Source organism: Pipra filicauda, unplaced genomic scaffold, assembly GCF_003945595.2.
Source record: "Pipra filicauda isolate LSUMZ 115617 unplaced genomic scaffold, ASM394559v2 scaffold52_size3558583_pilon, whole genome shotgun sequence".
Classification (NCBI taxonomy): Eukaryota; Metazoa; Chordata; class Aves; order Passeriformes; family Pipridae; genus Pipra; species Pipra filicauda.
The window spans coordinates 657,504-677,554 of NW_024104676.1; the positions used below are offsets into that span (position 1 = coordinate 657,504).

General features: G+C 37.7%; 1 protein-coding gene across 1 annotated transcript in view; it reads right to left on the reverse strand.

Moving 5' to 3' along the window:
* SPIRE1 (spire type actin nucleation factor 1) overlaps positions 1 to 20,051 on the reverse strand; it is a 127,278-nt gene that overhangs the window by 33,910 nt on the left and 73,317 nt on the right. Inside the window, 3 exon segments of the mRNA XM_027742965.2 lie at positions 3,553 to 3,717; positions 5,238 to 5,321; positions 15,418 to 15,543. Of these exon segments, the coding sequence (XP_027598766.1) occupies positions 3,553 to 3,717; positions 5,238 to 5,321; positions 15,418 to 15,543 (375 nt within the window).

Sequence of the window (20,051 nt, forward strand, 5' to 3'; positions counted from 1 at the left end):
TAACACAGTTGTTATATAGTGTGTATGTGACACCACACAGCAAGCTCAAGCAGCAGTGTCCAAGAACAAAGCGCTTTGGTACTTCCCATTATAAGGCACTGTATTCACGCTGCTGCTATCATGATACCACATGATAACCACAGTATTTACACAGTTACCCCTTAGAATATCCCTAAAGCATGATTAGGAGCTGTAAAACTCCGTGCTCTACTTAGGATGACTTCTAAACTTCTGTAGAAGTGTGACCAAGTTGGAAAACGAAAAAGCGGCATTCCCTGCTGAATGCAACTGAATGCCACTCAGCACAACTACGTCAGACCCTCGTGTTTACAAGAACAACAGACTCTACAATGCCCAGCTGGACAAACTGGTCAAAGTCCTTTCCTCACATTCTCTATGTCTTGCTTGAAACATATGAAATCTTGCTTATGAAAATACTGTCCACGCACAGCTGTTACTGCAACTAAAGTAAGTACTGTAAGATGCTAAATACTCAAAGAAATAAATGTTTTTTAAAAAAGCACCAAAACCCCTGTTACAAGGTTCTCAGCTTAGACATTCAAATTACTGGATATTTTTTATATTAATAGCTTCAGCCTATATACTTAAATTCCCCTGTTGCAACACGGCCAAGCTAATACCACTGTCACAGATGTTTGTGAAGAGCTTGAATATGAAGACAGGGCGTTGTTACCTATAAAGATGGATTGCTCAAGAAATACAGCGAATGATGCACATCTTGGAGGGGGAGAGGTGGATAGAAAGGAGAGCTAATTGTGAATCACTGTGAAATTAAAAACTGTAGCTCAACACATATGCATAATAAAGAAAAATCAAGCCTGCAAGAGCAATATAACAAATTTCTCCATTAGTAAATGTTGACTCTACCTACGTTCACAGTTTTTAACTTTTGTGGGAGTGGGTGCTCCATGGGAGAAAAACACTATTAAATCTCTCCAGGTAGGTATTTAAAGATCATAAAATGCCAGAATGAAAGCTATCTTGCTCCCACAACAGTCACAGAAACGAGGACTCTTACATCCGGATAGAGAGATGACAAATCTGGAATTATTTTCATATGTCCTGAAATAGAAATGCCAACGTCACTGAAACAAATTAAACCAGTTATTTACCAAAAGCCCAGAATCTGACATTCTGCATCTTCAAAACATTTTGAATGTTTGCACTATGACAGAAGGTGGGTGAGAACAGGCAGCTCCAGTTATTGCTGTCTGTTAGTGCAATACTTTTGACAGTCTGAAACACCAAAATACTTCCAAATAGGAACATCTGTTCCTTTCCTAATTTTTGCTCAGAGTACTGAGCAGCCATGGACAGATCAAGCTACTCTTTTAAACACAGCATTATATTAATAAAAAGAACAATGAAGATTTCGTGTTGCATCTGACTTACTTAAAAAATTTACTAGCCTCTTATCATGTGTTTTCACAAGCTACCAAGTCTAAAACTACTACCTATAAATTGAAAGTAAAAATTACTTTCAATAAAAATTTTGCCAAACATCCATTCTGATTGATAGAAAGAAACATAATCTGTTTTTTCTAGACTGCCTAAAAATTAAGATTTAAGATTCTTGTCCTTTTCTCCTCTTCTCAAGAGCCACAATGATTTTCTCTGATGGGAATACATATAATCAGCTTTGACCCATGATAGTCAGCTAAAAGATGCTGTATGTATGCAATCTAACGAAACCTGTAATTCTATGTGAATCCTTCAGGCTCTGCACATTCCATATCAAGCTACAGTCTTATTATTGAACATGCTTTGCACAGTCTTCAAGCAGACCCTGCACCAGGATTCAAGTTACTGAATTTAAGGTTTCCAATAAGAAAGAAGTGATTTTTCTAGCACAATGCAAGGAGCAGTTGTCAGACTGAGCCAGCAATTGCACCACAGACAGTCCTACAGGTACTGTACCTGCAGCAGATCGTAATCCCAATTCATGTTTATGCCCAGAGTTCACTTCGACAATCTATCTAGTTGACAAGACAGCAGGCCAAAAATAGATCCTTGCAGGGATTTTGTACACAGTGAGAGCCTGGATGAGCAGAGGAGCAGCTGTGCCTCCAAGACATACCATATAATGAAGAAAATCTTTTCTGAAGAGGCAGGAGCTTGCTTAGCAGAAGATGAATTAAAAGCTAGTCTGACAAAAGCAAAATTAGATGACCCAGGGGTTCCCATTCAAACAAAACGACTATTCTGATTGCATACAGTAATAAAGGTCCTGAGGGGACTGTTCCTCTGTCGCAGCGGGTAGAAGGAACACTTAGCACAGTTCTCTGAATTGTTAGGGGAAAGACAGATAACATCATTACCTGGGTTTCTATTTTACCCTCTTGATTTAACATTTAAGCAACATCTGTTGCAGAAAATAAATACAATCGGATAGTCTAAATCCAGATCTCGATTAGAAAAATACTTTCAGCTCAAACATAAAAGGTATTTATGCTACACACTTTCTGCCTCTCTCACCTGTCTCCCTCCCCCTCCTCTGATTTTTTCTCTGGTGAAATCACGGCTTTCTTACTATCAAAGATAGGAAAGGAAATACATCTGAACACTGAATATTCTAAGACAATGCTTCCATTGTAACTAATGACAGGGGAAGATAAGTAAATACAAGGTTTTGATATTGACCAAATACATGCCTCTGAAAAAGGGATATAAAATGTCCTTCTAGAGATAAGGACCTCTTTAGACCGATTGCTAGCTTATCAGGAAAAACTTAATGCTGAAAAAAATATAACCCAAAAAGACAGAAAGAATGGGAGACACCAATAAATATCAAATTGGTTCTGATAAAAAGAGTACCTGAAGTCAATCTTACAGGCACCTTTATGAGAATCTAGGAGGAGGAGATTCATGAACACTCTCCAGCTTGCTTTGGCTTATTGTCTTGACTTGAAAGCAACAGTAGAATATGCTGAAAATAACTGAGCTCAACGTCTAAAAATGGAAGATTTAATTTTTTTTACATTGAGCATTCCTTGAAAATTCATAACAGATCTTGATAAGTTTTCAAGCACCGTGATACAGGCAAGAGATAATATAAATTTTCAGTTAACCTTTGTAGGTTTTCCTTCCCCATCACACTATCATTCATGGTAGCACTTCACATTCCGGAATTCCAAAAACTATATTGTGAATCAACAGAAATGTTCTCTCCAATGAGAAAAGTCTAAAACAGTCTCTCAGTGGAAAGCATGACGGGACTTTTGAGATGACTCTTAAGGTTATCACAAAAGCAACGCAAGGTATTTGTTCAAACATATGATGCATAGGCATGTCTTTCATAATCAAAAATGCCTGCCACACGGAAAACAAAATACACTACATGTGTTGGTTTCATGTTTTCCCTCTCAATGCACTATGAAAATTTAAGATGCCATTTAAAACCCATGAACATTAGTATCTATAAGAAATAATAATTCCAAGATTCTCAGAAAAAAAAAGAGAAGACAAAAAGAAGATAAAAGAAGGAAAAGAACATTTCAGATTTGACAAATTCTAGTGATTCTCTTGACTTACCATGACCTTCCTTAAGGTGTAGCGTTTGGATCTAATATCATCCATCAGCATCTCATAGGGTGTGAGCTGATATTCTATTGGGAGTGGGTTGTACTGACGCTCTTGAACTTTCTTAAGTTTAACACCATTCCGTAAATCTCGCATCACTTGCACCCAAAAACGAGCCTGAAGGGAAAAGAGAGAGAAATTTTATTTGATATCTCACCCTTGAATAACAACTCACATTAAATCAAACTTGTTCGTTTTCCTTCCAGGGCACCACCAAATATGTACAGCTGTACTATTTTATTTTTAACACATCAATCAAAACCCATTTTATTTTATATAAGCCTATTTTTAACACTTGTGAATGCAACAAAACTTTGTTGTAACTCAGCAGACTCACCTCAAGTACAGAAAAAGAATTTGAAATTCTCATACCTTACATCTATATTCCCATTTCAAGTATACTGCAAGCAAGCCTTTCAAGTTTTTAGACTTATACCTAATACTATGCAAATTAAAACAATGACTGAATCTGAAACATTGTTGCCCAGAACTTCTTTGCAAAATTTCCCAGTAGTTGTTCTTCAAACAGAAATTTTGGAATGGACTCCAAATCCTAAGGTCCAGCAACATCTTCTCAGTAGTCAACTTCCTTTTGCTCTGCCTGTAAGAGCAACACACACTAACGCTTCCCTCTCATTTTCTGAGAAGCAGAATGGCTGGAGAGAAGAAAAAAAAAGTGGTGGATAGAAGACTGGGAAATCGAAATAAAGTCCTTTAAAGAACCTCATAATATTCATCTGTGAACTGGCAAGAACAGAAACTAGAAAATAAAACAAGCTACTTCCTGGTTAAGAGTTTCCCTGTAATCTTTTTCTTTCATCATTGGAGAAACTCAGCTGGCAGCTCTGTCTACTCCCTGGCTGCCCCTCTGAAGGGGAGTCAGCATGATTCCTGTCTAAATATCCAGTCTCTTTAAACTGTAAAAGCTTCTCCATGAAAGCAGTCTAAAGGAAATGTATTGCTTCGATACTTCTATTGTTTCATCTGTCAGGAAATGAAAGTTGAGACTCATTTGGTTCTAATTTGTCATGAGTTACTATTAATTCATATGGTAAAAAGAACAGAGACTGATTTTAACATAGTACCATAGAATGGCTTGGGTTGGAAGGGACCCTAAACCTCATCTAGTTTCAACCCCTCTGCATTGGGCAGGGACACTTTCCACTAGATCAGATTGCTCAAATCTGTTCCTGTGCTCCATCATCCTCATTGTAAAGAATTTCTTCCTAATATCTTATCTAAATCTACTGTCTTTCAGTTTAAAGCTATTCCTCCTGTCCTATCACTACAGGTCCTTGCTAAAAAGTCCCTCTCCAGCTCTCTTGCAGGCTCTCTTTAGGTACTGGAAGGGTGTTGTAAGGTCTCCTGGAGTCTTCTCTTCTCCAGGCTGAAAAACCTCAACTCTCTCAGCCTGTCTCCACAGGAGAGGTGCTCCAGCTCTCTGATCATCTTCATGGCCCTCCTCAAAACTCACTCCAACAGGTCCATGTCCTTTGTATGTTGGGGAACCCAGAGCCGGACACAGTGTTTCAGGTGGGATTTCATGAGAGTGGAGGTAATGACACCTTAAGTAAGCTTTATAAAGAAATATAAATTACTAGTAATGATGCTGAATCACTCTTTAATTGTTGTCTTACCCAGTCAGCATTTTTTAAGTCATCAAGATCTGTGCTGGATTCATCACTTCCCTCTTTGTCCATTTCCTGAATCTTCTTCAGGTTCTGCCAATGAAAAGGAGTCAATAAATGAATGATGGCATTACTCTCAAGTAAAACTTCAGCCTAATTTTTGACATCTCTTGTATCAGGTTGTTTGGGTATTCTACTGAATGTTTTATGACTTGAATAGTAATACTGTAAAAGTAACTTGAAACACTATTTGAATGTATTTCTCTTCCTTGAAAAGTGTACCTTAAATAATGGGAAAAAAATGTTAAGTTTTGAGTATAAAAGTACTTCATGCTGGAGGAAAAACTATACATGGAAACTTTAATCCCTAAAATTTAGCTATGCACAGAAAAAAAGCAAACAACCACCTAGCAGGTCTGTTAAGCTACAACACAGAAAGGTAAGGAGCCCATTCATACCAAAATTATTGTTATTTGTTGAATTCAAGACTTCATTTTTGCAGGAGAAATTCCCAGAACATTAGTTGTGAGGAGAAATAATCTATGAAAAATCCTTTACACTGAACAGACTTGTATATACGTTGTAATTAATTAGTCTGTATAACATGGGTATAGATTCTGAAATATCAATAATAAAATCATGTAAGTAAGAGAAACATCTTTCAAAGATGAAAACTGTTATTTACGGACAAGATCAGATCATGCAAATATGGAGAAGATTGTGTGCAAAGGGGCAAAAAGAAGCTTTCATACAAGTAAGAATGTGAAAAATGATTAAAAGTTAGAACACACCAAAGAACAGGCAAGCTTGCATACAGATAAATGCAAGAAAAAAATTTGGAACGCTGTGGTTTTACGCAAATTATTTTTTATGCATTAACTCCTGCATATTCATAATGTTATTTTATTTTTGTTTACTTCTGTATTGAAATGTTCTAGAATGAGCAGTACAAACAAATTCTCAATAATCTACTTCTACGTTCACTGAAAGTTTTACAAAAAATCTTTAACAATGTTTAATTTGATCTCTTTTCTACATAGTCACTAATATATTCAAAATGGATAGTTAAGTCCTCTGCTAACTACTTCTTTATTTTATGAGACTAAAGCAACAGGTCAGAGGTCTGACAGACATATTTATCAAAAGTATATTTCTCACTTTTAAGCACTCAAGCTCTTCCTCCAGTCGTACTGAACAATCAGTCTCAATTCAGCTTCTGAGTTTTCAAGAAAAAATAAAAGTAAATACTTTTTAAAACTTTTTTTTCCTGGGAGTAAAACTTCCAATTTCCAAACTGCCCACATTTCAGTGTAAGAAATGGAAGCACTGGAAGAGTGCTTAACTTGCACATTTAACAGCACAAGTATTTCCCAGACCTGGCTACAGAGATAGCAAATGTGAGTCAGCTACCACAGAGGTTTTGGAAAGAGACCAGATGGGTTCTTTATTGTCTTATTTAATAAGTAACACAATCGCTTTCACATCAAGGAAGAAATACTACCATTGCCCTATATAAATAAAATACATAATTTACATGAAGACTCTCAAAACCATAAATCACCTACACTAACAGAAGCAGACAGATCACAGGACAATGTGGGAACATTCTGGCATGACTTGCAGTATCACAACAGGATACCCAATTGGGAAAGAATGTCTTCATGGAAACTTGTGTTGTCCTGGTGCTGTGGTCAGTCTGACACTTACAGGCAATTGCCCTTTCCAGGGGAAGAAAAAAGAAAAATGGAAAGAACAAATAAAGGCCTTGCTTATATGTATTTTGCTATCTAGGGTTTCTTCTTTCTGTGTCACACAGTTGCAATAATAATTTCAAATACAGTATCTGTGAACTGTAAATTACTTGGTTTCTAGCAAACTGCTAACATTTATTGATAATCTGCAAAACAAAATTGTTCTGATACTTTCTCCTTTTCCTCTTTGTAACCGAAAGGTAACTTTAGTAAATGAGCTCACAAATGTCAGATTTGCTGCTCCTTTTCATACTGCAAGGTACACATTAATTTTTAAAAAAATAACGTGTTCCAGCTGCTTAGCCTATACTTCAATTGTTCAACACGATTTGTGACAATTACCCATCTCAGCAACCATGTTCCCTTACCATACAGTTTACTGGGTTGCTTTATGCCCAAAGGCTAATGTGTTTGACTGACATAAATATTCCATGAAGCTAAAAAGATTACAACCTGTTTTTCTTAACAACAGAAAATAAGAAGAGGGGAAAAAAACACCCATGAGCAGCTAAAAGATCTTCTAAATAAGGCAACCATCTAATTAGTTTCTCTGGAACATAGCTAGAGGGGGAGTTTCTACTCGAGAAAGCACAGGTGTAAGTGATGCTGGCTACCATGCACTGGAGAGCTGCAAGAGCAAAACCTGCCAGCCAGGAGATCTCTCAAAGTGCAGTTTATAGCACAAAGGAATTGGTACAAGCACAGGCTACTGCCAAAGCCAGGCTTCTATTATGCCCCATTCTCATGCTTAGTGCTCTGTCTGCTGCACTTGTACCAGCAGACACCCATTTCACAGGGATAGTTCAATCTCCTTCCTGGCACCTGGCTCAGATCCCTAAGTGCAGCCCACTATGCAATCAGTGGGAGGAGAGTACAAAATAAAGGAATTTCCATCATTATAGAAGTTACAAAGCTTTGGAAGACTGGGGAGAAAATAAATCAGCAAGTGCTCTATCCTTGCAGTTAGTTCTTAGGATGGCTTCTTTAACTCTTCCACACCTGCCAGGTACTGCTTAGGAAGGAATAAATTCACTGTGACAAATGATTATGTTTAAAATCCTAGACTAAATGGAACATTAGGATTTCCCTCCTGCACCTCCAGCCATCATCAGTGGGTTTCTGCCTCTGTTTCAATTGTAAATAATAGAAACCAACACATTTAAAATACAATAGACCCTTCATCATAACTCAGCTGTGATCCAAAACCTGCGACTAACCTCAGCTGCTTACCCTTGGGACAATGGCTTAAGAAAAGCTATTACAGCAAAATAAATACATGCCCTAAAAGAATTTCCATTTCAGAAAGTAGAAACATCTTAAAATGGTTATTCTAAATGATCTAAATGATCCCAGAACCTCAGATCCATACCACAGACCTGATTCAGCCTGAGTGTTTGTTCAGGAAATAAAGGTTGGAAGTGTACAAAATATGTTTCAAGAGCTCATCCTTTTTTTTTAAACCATTATGGTATTTGGCCATTTTTTTAAAAGACTGCATTTTGTGACAAAAGCTAGTAATAAAAATATCAAATGTCTTCAAACCTCTTGCTGCACTATTAAAAGCAGGCACTTGATTTGCTGCTGCTGCGTGGCCCACATTTGAGATGCACTCTTCTGTGCTCAGTGACAGATGGGAGTTTATATAAGACACTTGTCAGCACAGTGTCAAAGACTTGTTTCCATAAAATGCTCTCTAAAGCACAATGTTTCAATGAATATGGTATTCTAGGGAATTCAGATCTGAACTTTGACTTTCACCAATTGCAGAACACAGGCTACTGCAGTTTCCAGTTTATACCCTTAATTAGGAATGATTTGTTCACTAATTGAATTGATTCTTACACCACTATCTGTGAAGCTAATAAAATATTCTTGCACATTTAGGCTCAATTTAAAAATACATAATATGCACACGGGGAAAAACTGCTTTTACATATCTTCAGCTATTCAAATTGGGTTTAAATTCCAAGGGCTTGGCCAGCAGCATTACTCTGGTTCTTTGAAAAGACCCAAATCCCATTTAATTCACACATGGGGATAGGATCAGTTAAATCAGTTGATATCAGTTGAGTTGATATCAGACAAAGGTTTTCACATATAGTGGTATGGGTTGATGCACTTTGCTCAGTTCTGGAGAGGGCAATAGTCCCCATGCTGCTCAACATAAATATGCTGTTTAACAGGAGGAAAAAAACCCAAACCAACTGCATGGAACACTGATTGAGTGACAGTGCCTGCACCACTTAAGAAAATAAAATCAAATCTTTCCCCACCAAACACTAACCAGCAACATTTTCCCGTATTATAAATCTCCTAAACTGAGAGATCAAAGAGATCACAATGCGGCTGCAAGCCTGACAACAGTACAGTTGCAAAAGTGGAGTCACTGGAGGCCTGGAAGTGTAGACAAAAGTGAAGTTATGAGCAGAAAAGTTTGTGAATCCATTTCTTTCTCCAGCTGTGCTTTCTTAAAATCCAAGCAGCAGGGTATTTGACAGCTTTCACAGTCACAAGACTTTTAAGAGTAACTTGGCTAATGACTGTATTTCCAAAATAAGTTAGCCATTAACATTATTTAGGTACCTATTAACTATATCTATTATCATATTTTGTACAAATAATACAGCAGTATAGCCAGGTTAAATGGAAAGTAACACCTGACTTTTTTCATTAACTGTTTTCCAACTGAATCTTTGTATGACATGAAACTAGGAAAAAATGAATGGAAAAATTTAATTTCTATGCGTGTACTTAATTAGATTTGTATGTTTACATTTCATACAGATCAGATTGAAATATATCCAGGCAGAGTGAAAGAATTATGTTTTTACATCAGAAAAGACAGAAATGAAAGTCAACATGTTTTAAAAGAACAGTACAAAGATGACAGATTGGGAGCTTTCTCTGTGTTCTACCAAAAACTTAATGACAAGGCACACTGTGGATAATGAAATTATGGATGAGTTTTTTATAAGCATGGACTTTCCCTGCAATCAGAGATGTAGGCAATTACAAAAATATACAAAGTCTTAATTAGTCTGGAAGGAATATTAATCTTGATGCTTTAGGGTGTACATCAATCTCTAAACATTTCTGAGATATAAGTCAAACCTTATGTGACAGATCTGCCTACTGGACACATCTTCTATTTTATGCTGGCCAGCATCACATGATGTTTTTTAGCACCAGTTGTGCCAGCTGTAGAGCTTATCACCCACAGCCCTCTCATGAATGATTAGCTCTGCTACAGGCCAGCATCACCCTTTACTGGTACCACTCACAGAGTCACAAAGTGTTTGAGGTTGGAAGGCACCTCTGGATTCAGCTGGTTCAGCCCCCCTGCTCAAGAAGGGCCACACAAGGCCAGTTGCCCAGCATCATGTCTGGTCAGCTTCTAAATATCTCCAAGAATGGAGACTCCACAATCTCCCCAGACAACCTGTGCCAGTGCTCAGCACAGCTGTGCCACCCTCACAGCAAAAAAAGTATTTCCCAATGTTCAGAAGGAACCTCCTGTGTCTCACTGTGTGCCCACTGCCTCTGGTCTTGTCACTGGGCACCACTGAAAAGAGCCTGACACAGTCCTCTTTGCATCCTCCCTTCAGGTATTTGTAGACAATGATGAGATTCCCCTGAGCCTTCTCATTTCCAGACTGAACAGTTTTGGGTCTCTCAGCCTTTCCCTACAGGAGAGCTGTTTGAATCCTTCATCATCTTCCTAGCCTTTCCATGGACTCTCTCCAGTATGTCCCCTTGCACTGGGGAGCCCAGAACTGGATGCAGCACTGCAGCTGCGGCCTCGCCAGTGCTGAGTAGAAGGGGAGGATCATCTCCTTTGGCCTGCAGGCAACGCTCCTCCTAATGCAGCCCAGGACACCTTAAGGCTCCTCTGCAGCAAGGGCACATTGCTGGCTCACTCAGCCATTAAGTCCACATGGAACATTAACTCCACTAAAAGGCAAAACCAGGTAGTAACGGGGAGCTGAAGGAGGACTAGGGCAGATATCCCATCAACATATCAACAAAGCAGGTTCTTAATGTGGACAGCACCACAGGTGAGTCCCCTCTATGATCCAGAGAGGCAATTCCTGCATTCCTTTGCTTGCATAGTCTCTCCCCACCTCTCTCAGTCACAACTGATGCCATTTCTGAGCAACGTGTGTGACCTTTTCAGACACTTCACAGCAGGAACATTTGCTTTATCTCATGGACATAATTTATTTGCACCTACAGTTCTTTCCAACAAAGGTGCCAACAAAGGTTATCTCAATGACTTCTGGATGATCCTGAAAAAGATGAATCTTTTCTTTTACACGGGTCCATTTTTAGCAGTTACTCTGTTGCCCCTTGCCATATATATGTTCCTTTCCTCTACCTCGTGGACCATTTTCCCCCAAAACAATTTAAAAAAAAAATTAAAAAAGGGGGAAAATCCCCTTTCTGCAGAGTTTTCCTACTACAGTTTTGAAAGCTCACTTCTTGAGATGAAAAACAAGTTGTACTCCATCTTTTACTCATCATCTGTAAATGCTTAAACAACAGGACACAGACTTAGGTGGTCTTGGCCGATCAAAAGACCACCTCCAGATGACATCAGAATGGTACCCAGGGTGGGTCTGCAATAAGGGGACCTTTCACAGAGCCTAAGCAGCACACAGATGCTGCCAGGAAGCTGAAAAAACACCCCAGTAAACTTGCAAGAAAAATTTCACCTTGCAAAAAGACGTTAGATCAAATTAGTTAACTAAATTTCAACCCCAATGGAATTGCTGCTGCTATTGCGCAGAAATATTTTTACTAGTTACCCTAATTTTTAATTGCTTAGTTTTTTAAACTCTTGCAATAGTAGTATCACATCTTTCTCAACTCTGGACTGTCCTGTGCATCCACTACACTAAATGTTTCATTCTCTTTAAGAATGAAAATACCATCTCCATGTCTTCAAGTCAGCTTTACTGCTGACCTTTCATACACAGGGAATCAGACTGGAAATAACCACATGGCATCAATTATGTGATAAAGTGCCTTAAACATTCTATTTGACATCCACTGAGATGACCTGAACAGGTCACTCATTGCTTCATCATTTCTGATTAATACACTCACCCAAATGCATGCCAGTAAAATTCTTACTGAAACTACGCTCCATTTGCAATATAACCAATATAATGGTGATGTTCACACGATATACTGGGGAGCATGTGACTCCTCAGTATATATATTAGTAATAAAACATATTATGACCCTATAGACCCACCCCTCCTACCTCCTGATCTATCCCTAATGAAATCCTGCAACTTTCAAAATACTGACACGTTTTTTGAGGGGAAAATTGACTACAGCATCACAGCAGTATTTTTTTCTGCCTCTTGGACAGTTTATTTCCCTTCTAAACCTGTAGTATCAGGTAGGTCAGATTTGGTTCTCTCCAAGCAAGTGAATTTCTGCAGATAAAAATTCTCCTTCTTCCACTACAGCGAAGGTGGCCGTTTAAGTGTTTACTGAGCAAAAAACCATGAACCTCACATTCTTGAGAAACAGATACCCAGATGCCATTCAGTGGCCCTAGAAGGAATTCAAGTAATATCAAAGTAATTTTTATCCATAGAAAAGCTATTTTAAGTAATTTTAGAGGATATCTCCCCCCCTTTTGGTGTTTTTAGTTTCATGTCGATCTCACATCCACAACTGTGTCTCGATCTGAGGGATTCTAAAGCAGGATCTCCAAATAAAGCTGTTACATTTTAAAATAAACTAACAGTACAAACTTCCTGACATCTTTAGTATCAAAACCACAATATTACACAGTATAAGTTTGGGGTTTTTTAATTGGAGTTGATGTATGTAACTTGTTTTTTCCCCACAGTTATCTGCCAATGCAATCACCACAAAGTCATGACAACAGTGTCCTCACTGAAGTATTCTGCATTTATCTCCTTTACACCCAATACTCATATGACAATAAAAAAAGAAAGAAAGATCTTTATTACTCGAAGAGCATTTAACTGTACTCCTTGTGACTTAAGATTCTGCTATGTATTTGCAAGACAGAAGAGTACATAAACAATACCACAGCTTTTACTGGCACTAACCTAGTGTCATCATATGATCCCTGCTTGCCTCAAGTATAAACTATAGAGGCCATTTTAAAATGGTGTAATAAGATTTACAGCATTCCACGTCATATTTCCTTTATACTTGATTTTTAATTTTGACACTACATTATTTTCAAAATTAAATACCTTCCAAATCTATAGTTGGATAAAAGCTACAACCAAGGATCAAGCACATCATAAACCCAAAGTATTCAGATTCCAAAAGCTGCTTCCAAGATAATTTTCTTCTTAATTTCTTGCATGCTGAGGGGCTGATCCAGAGTAAAACGAAATCAAAAGGTCAAAATTCTGGCCCTGGTAAAGTGCAGCAATATAACTCTTACTGATTCAGTAGGGCCAAAATTCCATCTACAAGGATTACTTCCTTTGACCTAAATGTGCTTTGAATCAATGCCTAATAGCCTGTGAGAAGCAAATGTTTTCTTTCATTTGGGATTAACTCATAGTATGCTCTATGCTGTGATCAGGTGTTGTTGGGTTTTTATGCCCAATTATAAGGTGATTAAATAATTCACAAATTCAAAATGTCCTTCTACTTTTTTTTTAATACTTTTTTAAAATTATTGTTAAGACTTGATTTTAAATGGTTATAACCCACAATATTTTACTTGGACATTAACAACAGAGATGCCTTATTACTGCTCTCTGTGGCCAAGATGTTCAAGAACTTCTGGAAACATAATTCCTCTCTCAGCAGAAAGAGGAACTCCAAAGGGTCTTATCTTTGACCTTCAACATTGACTTGCAATAGCTGTTAAATGAGGTACTTCCAGCACAGGTCCCTCAATTAATATACAGGTAGTTAGAAGCCGAGATGTGAAATTAATGATGTCAAGGTTCAAGAGACAAAATTCAGGTTTAGCATGGAGTCACTGTATCTTGACTGTTCCCTGTATCAGGGGCACTGGATGAAGAAGCCCTGTAACACAGGCACTTCAGAAAACAAATGGCTCTTTAGCCATGCTGACACTGTCGAAATTATCCTGGTATGACACTGCTTCAGTTTGAAAACTGCTTTCCATTTGAGTAGGACTGGAGGAGATTTGGAGAAGAAACTTGACCCAATGCAGTAAAAAAAAATCTCTGAAGGATTCTCCCTCTTGGATGATGCATCTCACCCAGGAAGGAAGGAGCACCAGCCCCTTACGCCTCTGACTGGTTTGCATCTTCCACCATCAGTGTGAGAATAAAAGCTCTCTTGTGCTGCTCTTAGGCTCATCTGACCCTTTGATGAGCTGATCTAGCTCATTAACCTGACAAGGAATAACTCCTCTTTTTTTTTTGTTTTGCTTGATATTTGCTGGGTTTGTTCCCTAGATCCAGCAGAAGGAAAACAGTGGGAGCATGTGTGTGTGGGTGGAACAGCTCTGCCTCTTTCAGCAGCAAAATTTTTAGGTCAGCCTGTAAAATCTTATCCTGCTTTTCAAAGGTACTGTGGATCTTGACTTAGAAAAGAAAATCCTTCAGGGATTTATTAAAGGAAATTATGAAAGCGCTGTTACTTGACAAGTTGGCTTTGGTGAAGAAATCAGCTTTAAGAAGCATGTTTCTCTTCCTGCTCTCCCCCTCACCCATCAGCTTTCCAATGTTACCAGCACGAGCACTGTGTAACTACAATTGTTCACAGGGCCATTCTGCAGGCCAGATCTGAAACTATCTGCATTAAATATCATCTTTAAAGTCACTCTTCAGCCAGATCATCTAATTGCAGTGGTTCATAGAATGGCCTTTCAGCCAACAATAACAGCCAAACAGGCAGTGAACATAAGCATTGTGACCTGCAGGCGAAAATTTTTCTATTTTTAAAGTTGGCTCTGCAGTGAAACCAATGTGACAGACAACAACCAAATCATACAGCAGAAGAGAAACTGCTGACTGGGGACAAAATACGAGCAAGAAGAATTTCAGACAATTCTCAGCAAAGAGAATTCCCTCGTGAGAAAGAGATGAGGAAGAACAAGCAAAGCTCTGACACTTCACAACATCCCTGAAACACCAGAGAAGCTTTTAGACTCAAATACATTGCATACATGCATGTAGGAATGGGTACATGTATGCAATGTTTTAATCTCCAAGAAAATCTTCTGTTTTACTCCTAAATAGACTAGTCACAATCAATAACAAATTCTACAAGACATTTGTAAATGGTTAAAGGCCAAAACGAAAAAGAAAATCTCAGCTGAAGAACTGCTCTCCCTAAACACTACAGGTCATTTCTTCAAGCATCTGACATTCCCTGCTAGCTGGGTACTGAAGTGATTTCGTAAGCTGAATTCACACAGGGATGAGCTCAAAAGCAGATAATCTTCACAGACTGCTTACCTCTTTTGCACTTTTAATTTTGGCCAAGAAAGTGTACAGCTCCATTGTTTCAGCAAACAGAGCCCGACATACTGCTTGATAGTGGTTTGGAGCCTCTGATCGGGTTGGCAGGTGGGCAGCACACAACTAGGGAGACAAATAAATAACAATATCAAAACAATGCCCCATTACTTTCATTAATGCTACAGAGCATGAGAAAACATAAAAGTGAATGCAACGGAATATCAAGGGCACAAGCATCCATGAGACATTTCAGTTTAGTCAGAAATTGGGATGTATTTTCTAAACCTTCATTCTTATTTATTTTATGAGAAGAGCTCTGTAGGGATGGTAAGGGGACTGGTTGATCACATTCTGGAAAACTCTGAAAACCAAGACATTGCCTTTTCATTACCAAAAAAACCCCCCAAACCTGCTAAACGTGTAAAACTCTGAAAGCCTACTGAAGTCACTAATAATCATTCACCATTACTGATAAGCACTCAGTCCAGAATTGCTTTTAGAGTAAATCATGCAGCTCCCATTTCCGACAAGAGTTTCACTGAGACAGGCCATTACATTTCAGACAGAGAACCCGAATGTTATTAGCAACATTCTGTTTCAGGAACATCCAGCTTCTATTACTGTAGAATAGCTCAGCACAGATACTAATAGTTGTAATATTTTTTTTCCCTAAGTCAAATCCATCACCTGCAAGTTTCAACATGGAAATCTCAGCTGGAAACAGCTGGAATAAAATAAATAAAATAATTTGTTCCCTAAACACTTTAAAAAAACCCAACAACCCAAAACCAAAACTGGAGTACCCATATCATATATCATACATCATACTGGTCTATATATTAAAATAAAAGAAAATCTTTACCAAGGTCCTAAAATTTGTCTTGTTCCTGTGGTTTTGTAGTAGTTATTTATTATATATATAGCTGTAGGTATAGCTATAGAGCTAAAACCAAGAACAAGCCAAAACCTGAGGGTGGCTACATTCAAATCTCCAGAACTAAAGCTTGAGACAAAAGCCTCTTTAGCAGAAGAGCCCTCAATTAGCCAAGTGGCATACTTGTCTAAATCTCTCCTGTTATTACAGTGAACGCTGTGGTTACAAAGGGCACAATGCATGTAAAGCCCAGGCTGTTTTTCCATATTGCTTTCCATTTGACTTAAATCCATACTGCCACTAAAAGGTGAGGTCCTGTGGCCTCTAGCTGTAAGCATCCACCAATGCCCTTATGCAGGCACCAGAGTTCATGCCCTAATTCAGAAAGGATTACTCATTTGGACAAAAATTAACAATGTGAAGGAAATGGAGCAGGAGACAATTATTCTTCATGGCACAGATACACTTGTAGTGCAGGCAAAAAGGAGCAAGGAGAATGCACTGGTGGGAAAAGGGAGGAAGGGCTGAACAATTGTGTTTGACTACAGCCAGACTTAGATCGGTTCAATCTCACTGACAAGTTGCTTTCTGAGGTCATAGGTCTCTTGCTGTCTTTTATTTCTTCCCATTAGAATAGCAGTGCAGAGTTCAGTGGTCAGATTTGGTCAACTCCTTTGATAAATTTTTACAAGCACAATTTGGACTCCTGCAATGTCCTGTTCTGATTATTACATGTACATCTCTCTCTCTCTCTCTTCTTTAAGTTGTAAAAGAGAATATATATAAGGAAAGTTTATATATGTGTGTGTATATCTTCATCCCTTGCTATATACTTTCCTTATATGTAGGGAATGCAAGGCAGATGCTCAAGAAATTGCCTCCCTTTCAAATTTTATGCTGTTTCATAATGGATGGGCAAAATTTTCTTACAGTCTTCAAATTTCTTTCTGGATAATCACATGAACATAGTAGACAGAAAAACCAAACCAAACCAAATCACCCTTTCCTTTTTTTTCTTTCTTCTTCTTTTTTCTCCTCCCCTTTTTTGTTTTTCTTTTCTTTTTTTCCTTTTTAACATATCAGATCAACTCCTTTGTGCATAAAGGGAGAAAAACCAAAACAGATGCACCTCCAATGTGTGCAACAATAACAACACATACCACAAAGAGAGAATCTATTAAATATTTCCCTTAACTTAATGAAAATATTAGAATATTTAAAAGATAAAATTCTGAGTATGGTTAATTTGTGTTCCTTTTTCTCAATAATGAATTGTGTCCTTACCTGCCTTACTATGTTTTCAGTAGGCTATTTCTGGTTATTAATTATTGTACAGATAAAAGGTTTAATTCTAAAATACACCACTTACAATAATAATAATAATAATAATAATAATAATAATAATAATAATAATAATAATAGCAAAAGCAATTTCAAAAAAGGTCATAAAATGGTATAAGTCTTCATAGCTGAGAATAAATTTTATTATTATACAGATTGCACACAGGTTTTTAAGAATGCTTCTTTTCTTTATTCAGAAGCATGTTAATTAGAAACAATTTGCATCAAATATTGAGAAAGTTAATGAAATGCGGTGGTGACAAGTTCAAGCAGGAGATGGATATAATCTTGATTCTATTATTGAACACAAAGTAAAGCAAAAAAAAAAAAAGCCTGTTGCTGAACTTAGTTACAAAAGCAACCACATAAAAAGCTGACCATTTGGTTTGCAAACGTTATGCTGTAGGTATTAAAAGAGGGCCAGCAGCTCCTACTAACTTTCATGTTCTGAAAAATCAGTCTCTGAGTGATCTTATATTATGTGAAGATGCATTACATAATACAACTCCTCATGGTAATATTAAGTCAAGCAACTTTACATGAATTTTTTTGATTGGGGAAGGTAAGCCTGAAGAAAAAGGAAAATGTAAATAGGACAGACTGATTTCCCCCCCTTTCATTGTAATATATTGTAGTTTCATGTTGTTCAGAAGGCCTGACAAGCTATAACTTCTGCATGAAAAAATACCACAAAATCCAGGCAGGCAAGGCAAATCAAGCATGAAATGTCACTTCTAGCCTGAGTTCAGGATATTTGTCCACTTTAAAAAAGATTTTAAATCTTTAATTTTATGGTAGTAGTGTTTGAAAAGCTATGTTACTGTAACACACACAAAAATCCCAGTCAGAATGTTTTAATAACTGAGATGTGAAAGGACAGCCACCTAATAAACTCCTCCTCTTACCATGTCATAGCAGTTGTGGTGCAAGAAGGATTAAAATCAGATCTGCAGTCTTTTCCAGTCATTTTGAGTTCATCGAGGAAAGGAAGCCTCTGTATGCTGCTTATTCTGACACTTGCCTTTTCATCCCTCATGATACAACTTAAAACTAACCTAAGGGGAATGAATGTGAACAGTGCCCAGAGCTTAACACAAGGGCTGTTTGTTCTGTTTCCAAGAAGTCTCAAAAAGTATGGCTCAAAACAGATTATGTGGTCTTTGCAAACTGGTGAAATAACAAAAATATTATCAACTAGTGAAACATTAACATTAACTAGTTCAGTCTGTAAATATTTCCATTTCCAATAATTGCGAAGAGCTAGGATTTTTAAATTTTTTTTTTCCTAACTGAGCCTATCCAAAACCCCAGCTTGACCCAAAGCATTCAATCTTTGCTTAGATCACTAAGAAGATTAGAGGCTGTTTCCATCCACATTCAGGGTTCACAGGAAAAAAAGGCATTATGTAAATATCATAGCCTTGCCAGCTCCTCCAACTTCATCCTCAGTTGACTAGGAAACAGGGTGCACCAAGCCAAAGCAGCACTAACAGGAATCACAATTTAACCATCTGAAGAGATCAAACAGCATTTCTTGCATTTGCTTGAATATATTCCAGCACAACCTCCATAAAATTACAAAAAATACAACTGACTCGCCCACTAAAATGCAGGTAAGTTTTGTAAAACCTTTTAGGCTAGATATATAAGCTTCATCAAAACACCAGAGCTGCTGGAATTAAGATTTCAAAAGACAAAAAGTGTTTCCACTTGCAACCATCTTGGACAGAGCGACTGTATGAATGCACCACAAAGAAGAAAAGGATTTCTTTTTCCCATGGGCCACAAAGAGAGGCTATTGATATTATGCAAAACATATTACCAGCCTGCAAATGCCAGATTTGTTAAGTGTTTTGAAAGCCTTGGAGTATTAACATAGACTTAAAAGATGTACTTTTTCTTAAGCAACAAGAAGAAATTACTTTAACAAACAGATCACTGAACATGAAACTGTACTAGATATTTGCCTCATCCTTTGCAGTATGGTACTGCAACAGGTTCAAAAAATGCAAGTCGGGTTGAGATGCCTTTCCAAGTCAAGGTTATTTTCTGAAAGATTTTATCTCCATGAAGATAAACTAGTATTTATGATTAGGGGTTTTTTTCATATATGCTTTTTCACATTGAAATGAACTTCCAAGGAGCCATATGCCTTACCAGAGAACTCTTACCAAGACAATACCTGCATCTTTGTAAAACTCAACCAAGCATTTTGCTTCGCTTTATTATCCAGAACAACGCTAAGGAATGGGCTGTTCAGAGGAATAAGTGTTTGTCATGAGTTTGTAAGATGTTTCTGCTTGCTAAAACCATCCCTGTGCATAGTACCCATGACTTGGGGGCACAGGCTTTCACAACACCTGGAGCCAGTTCACCTGCTTCCCAGCAGTTCAGAGCTACTCTCTCAAACTTTTCA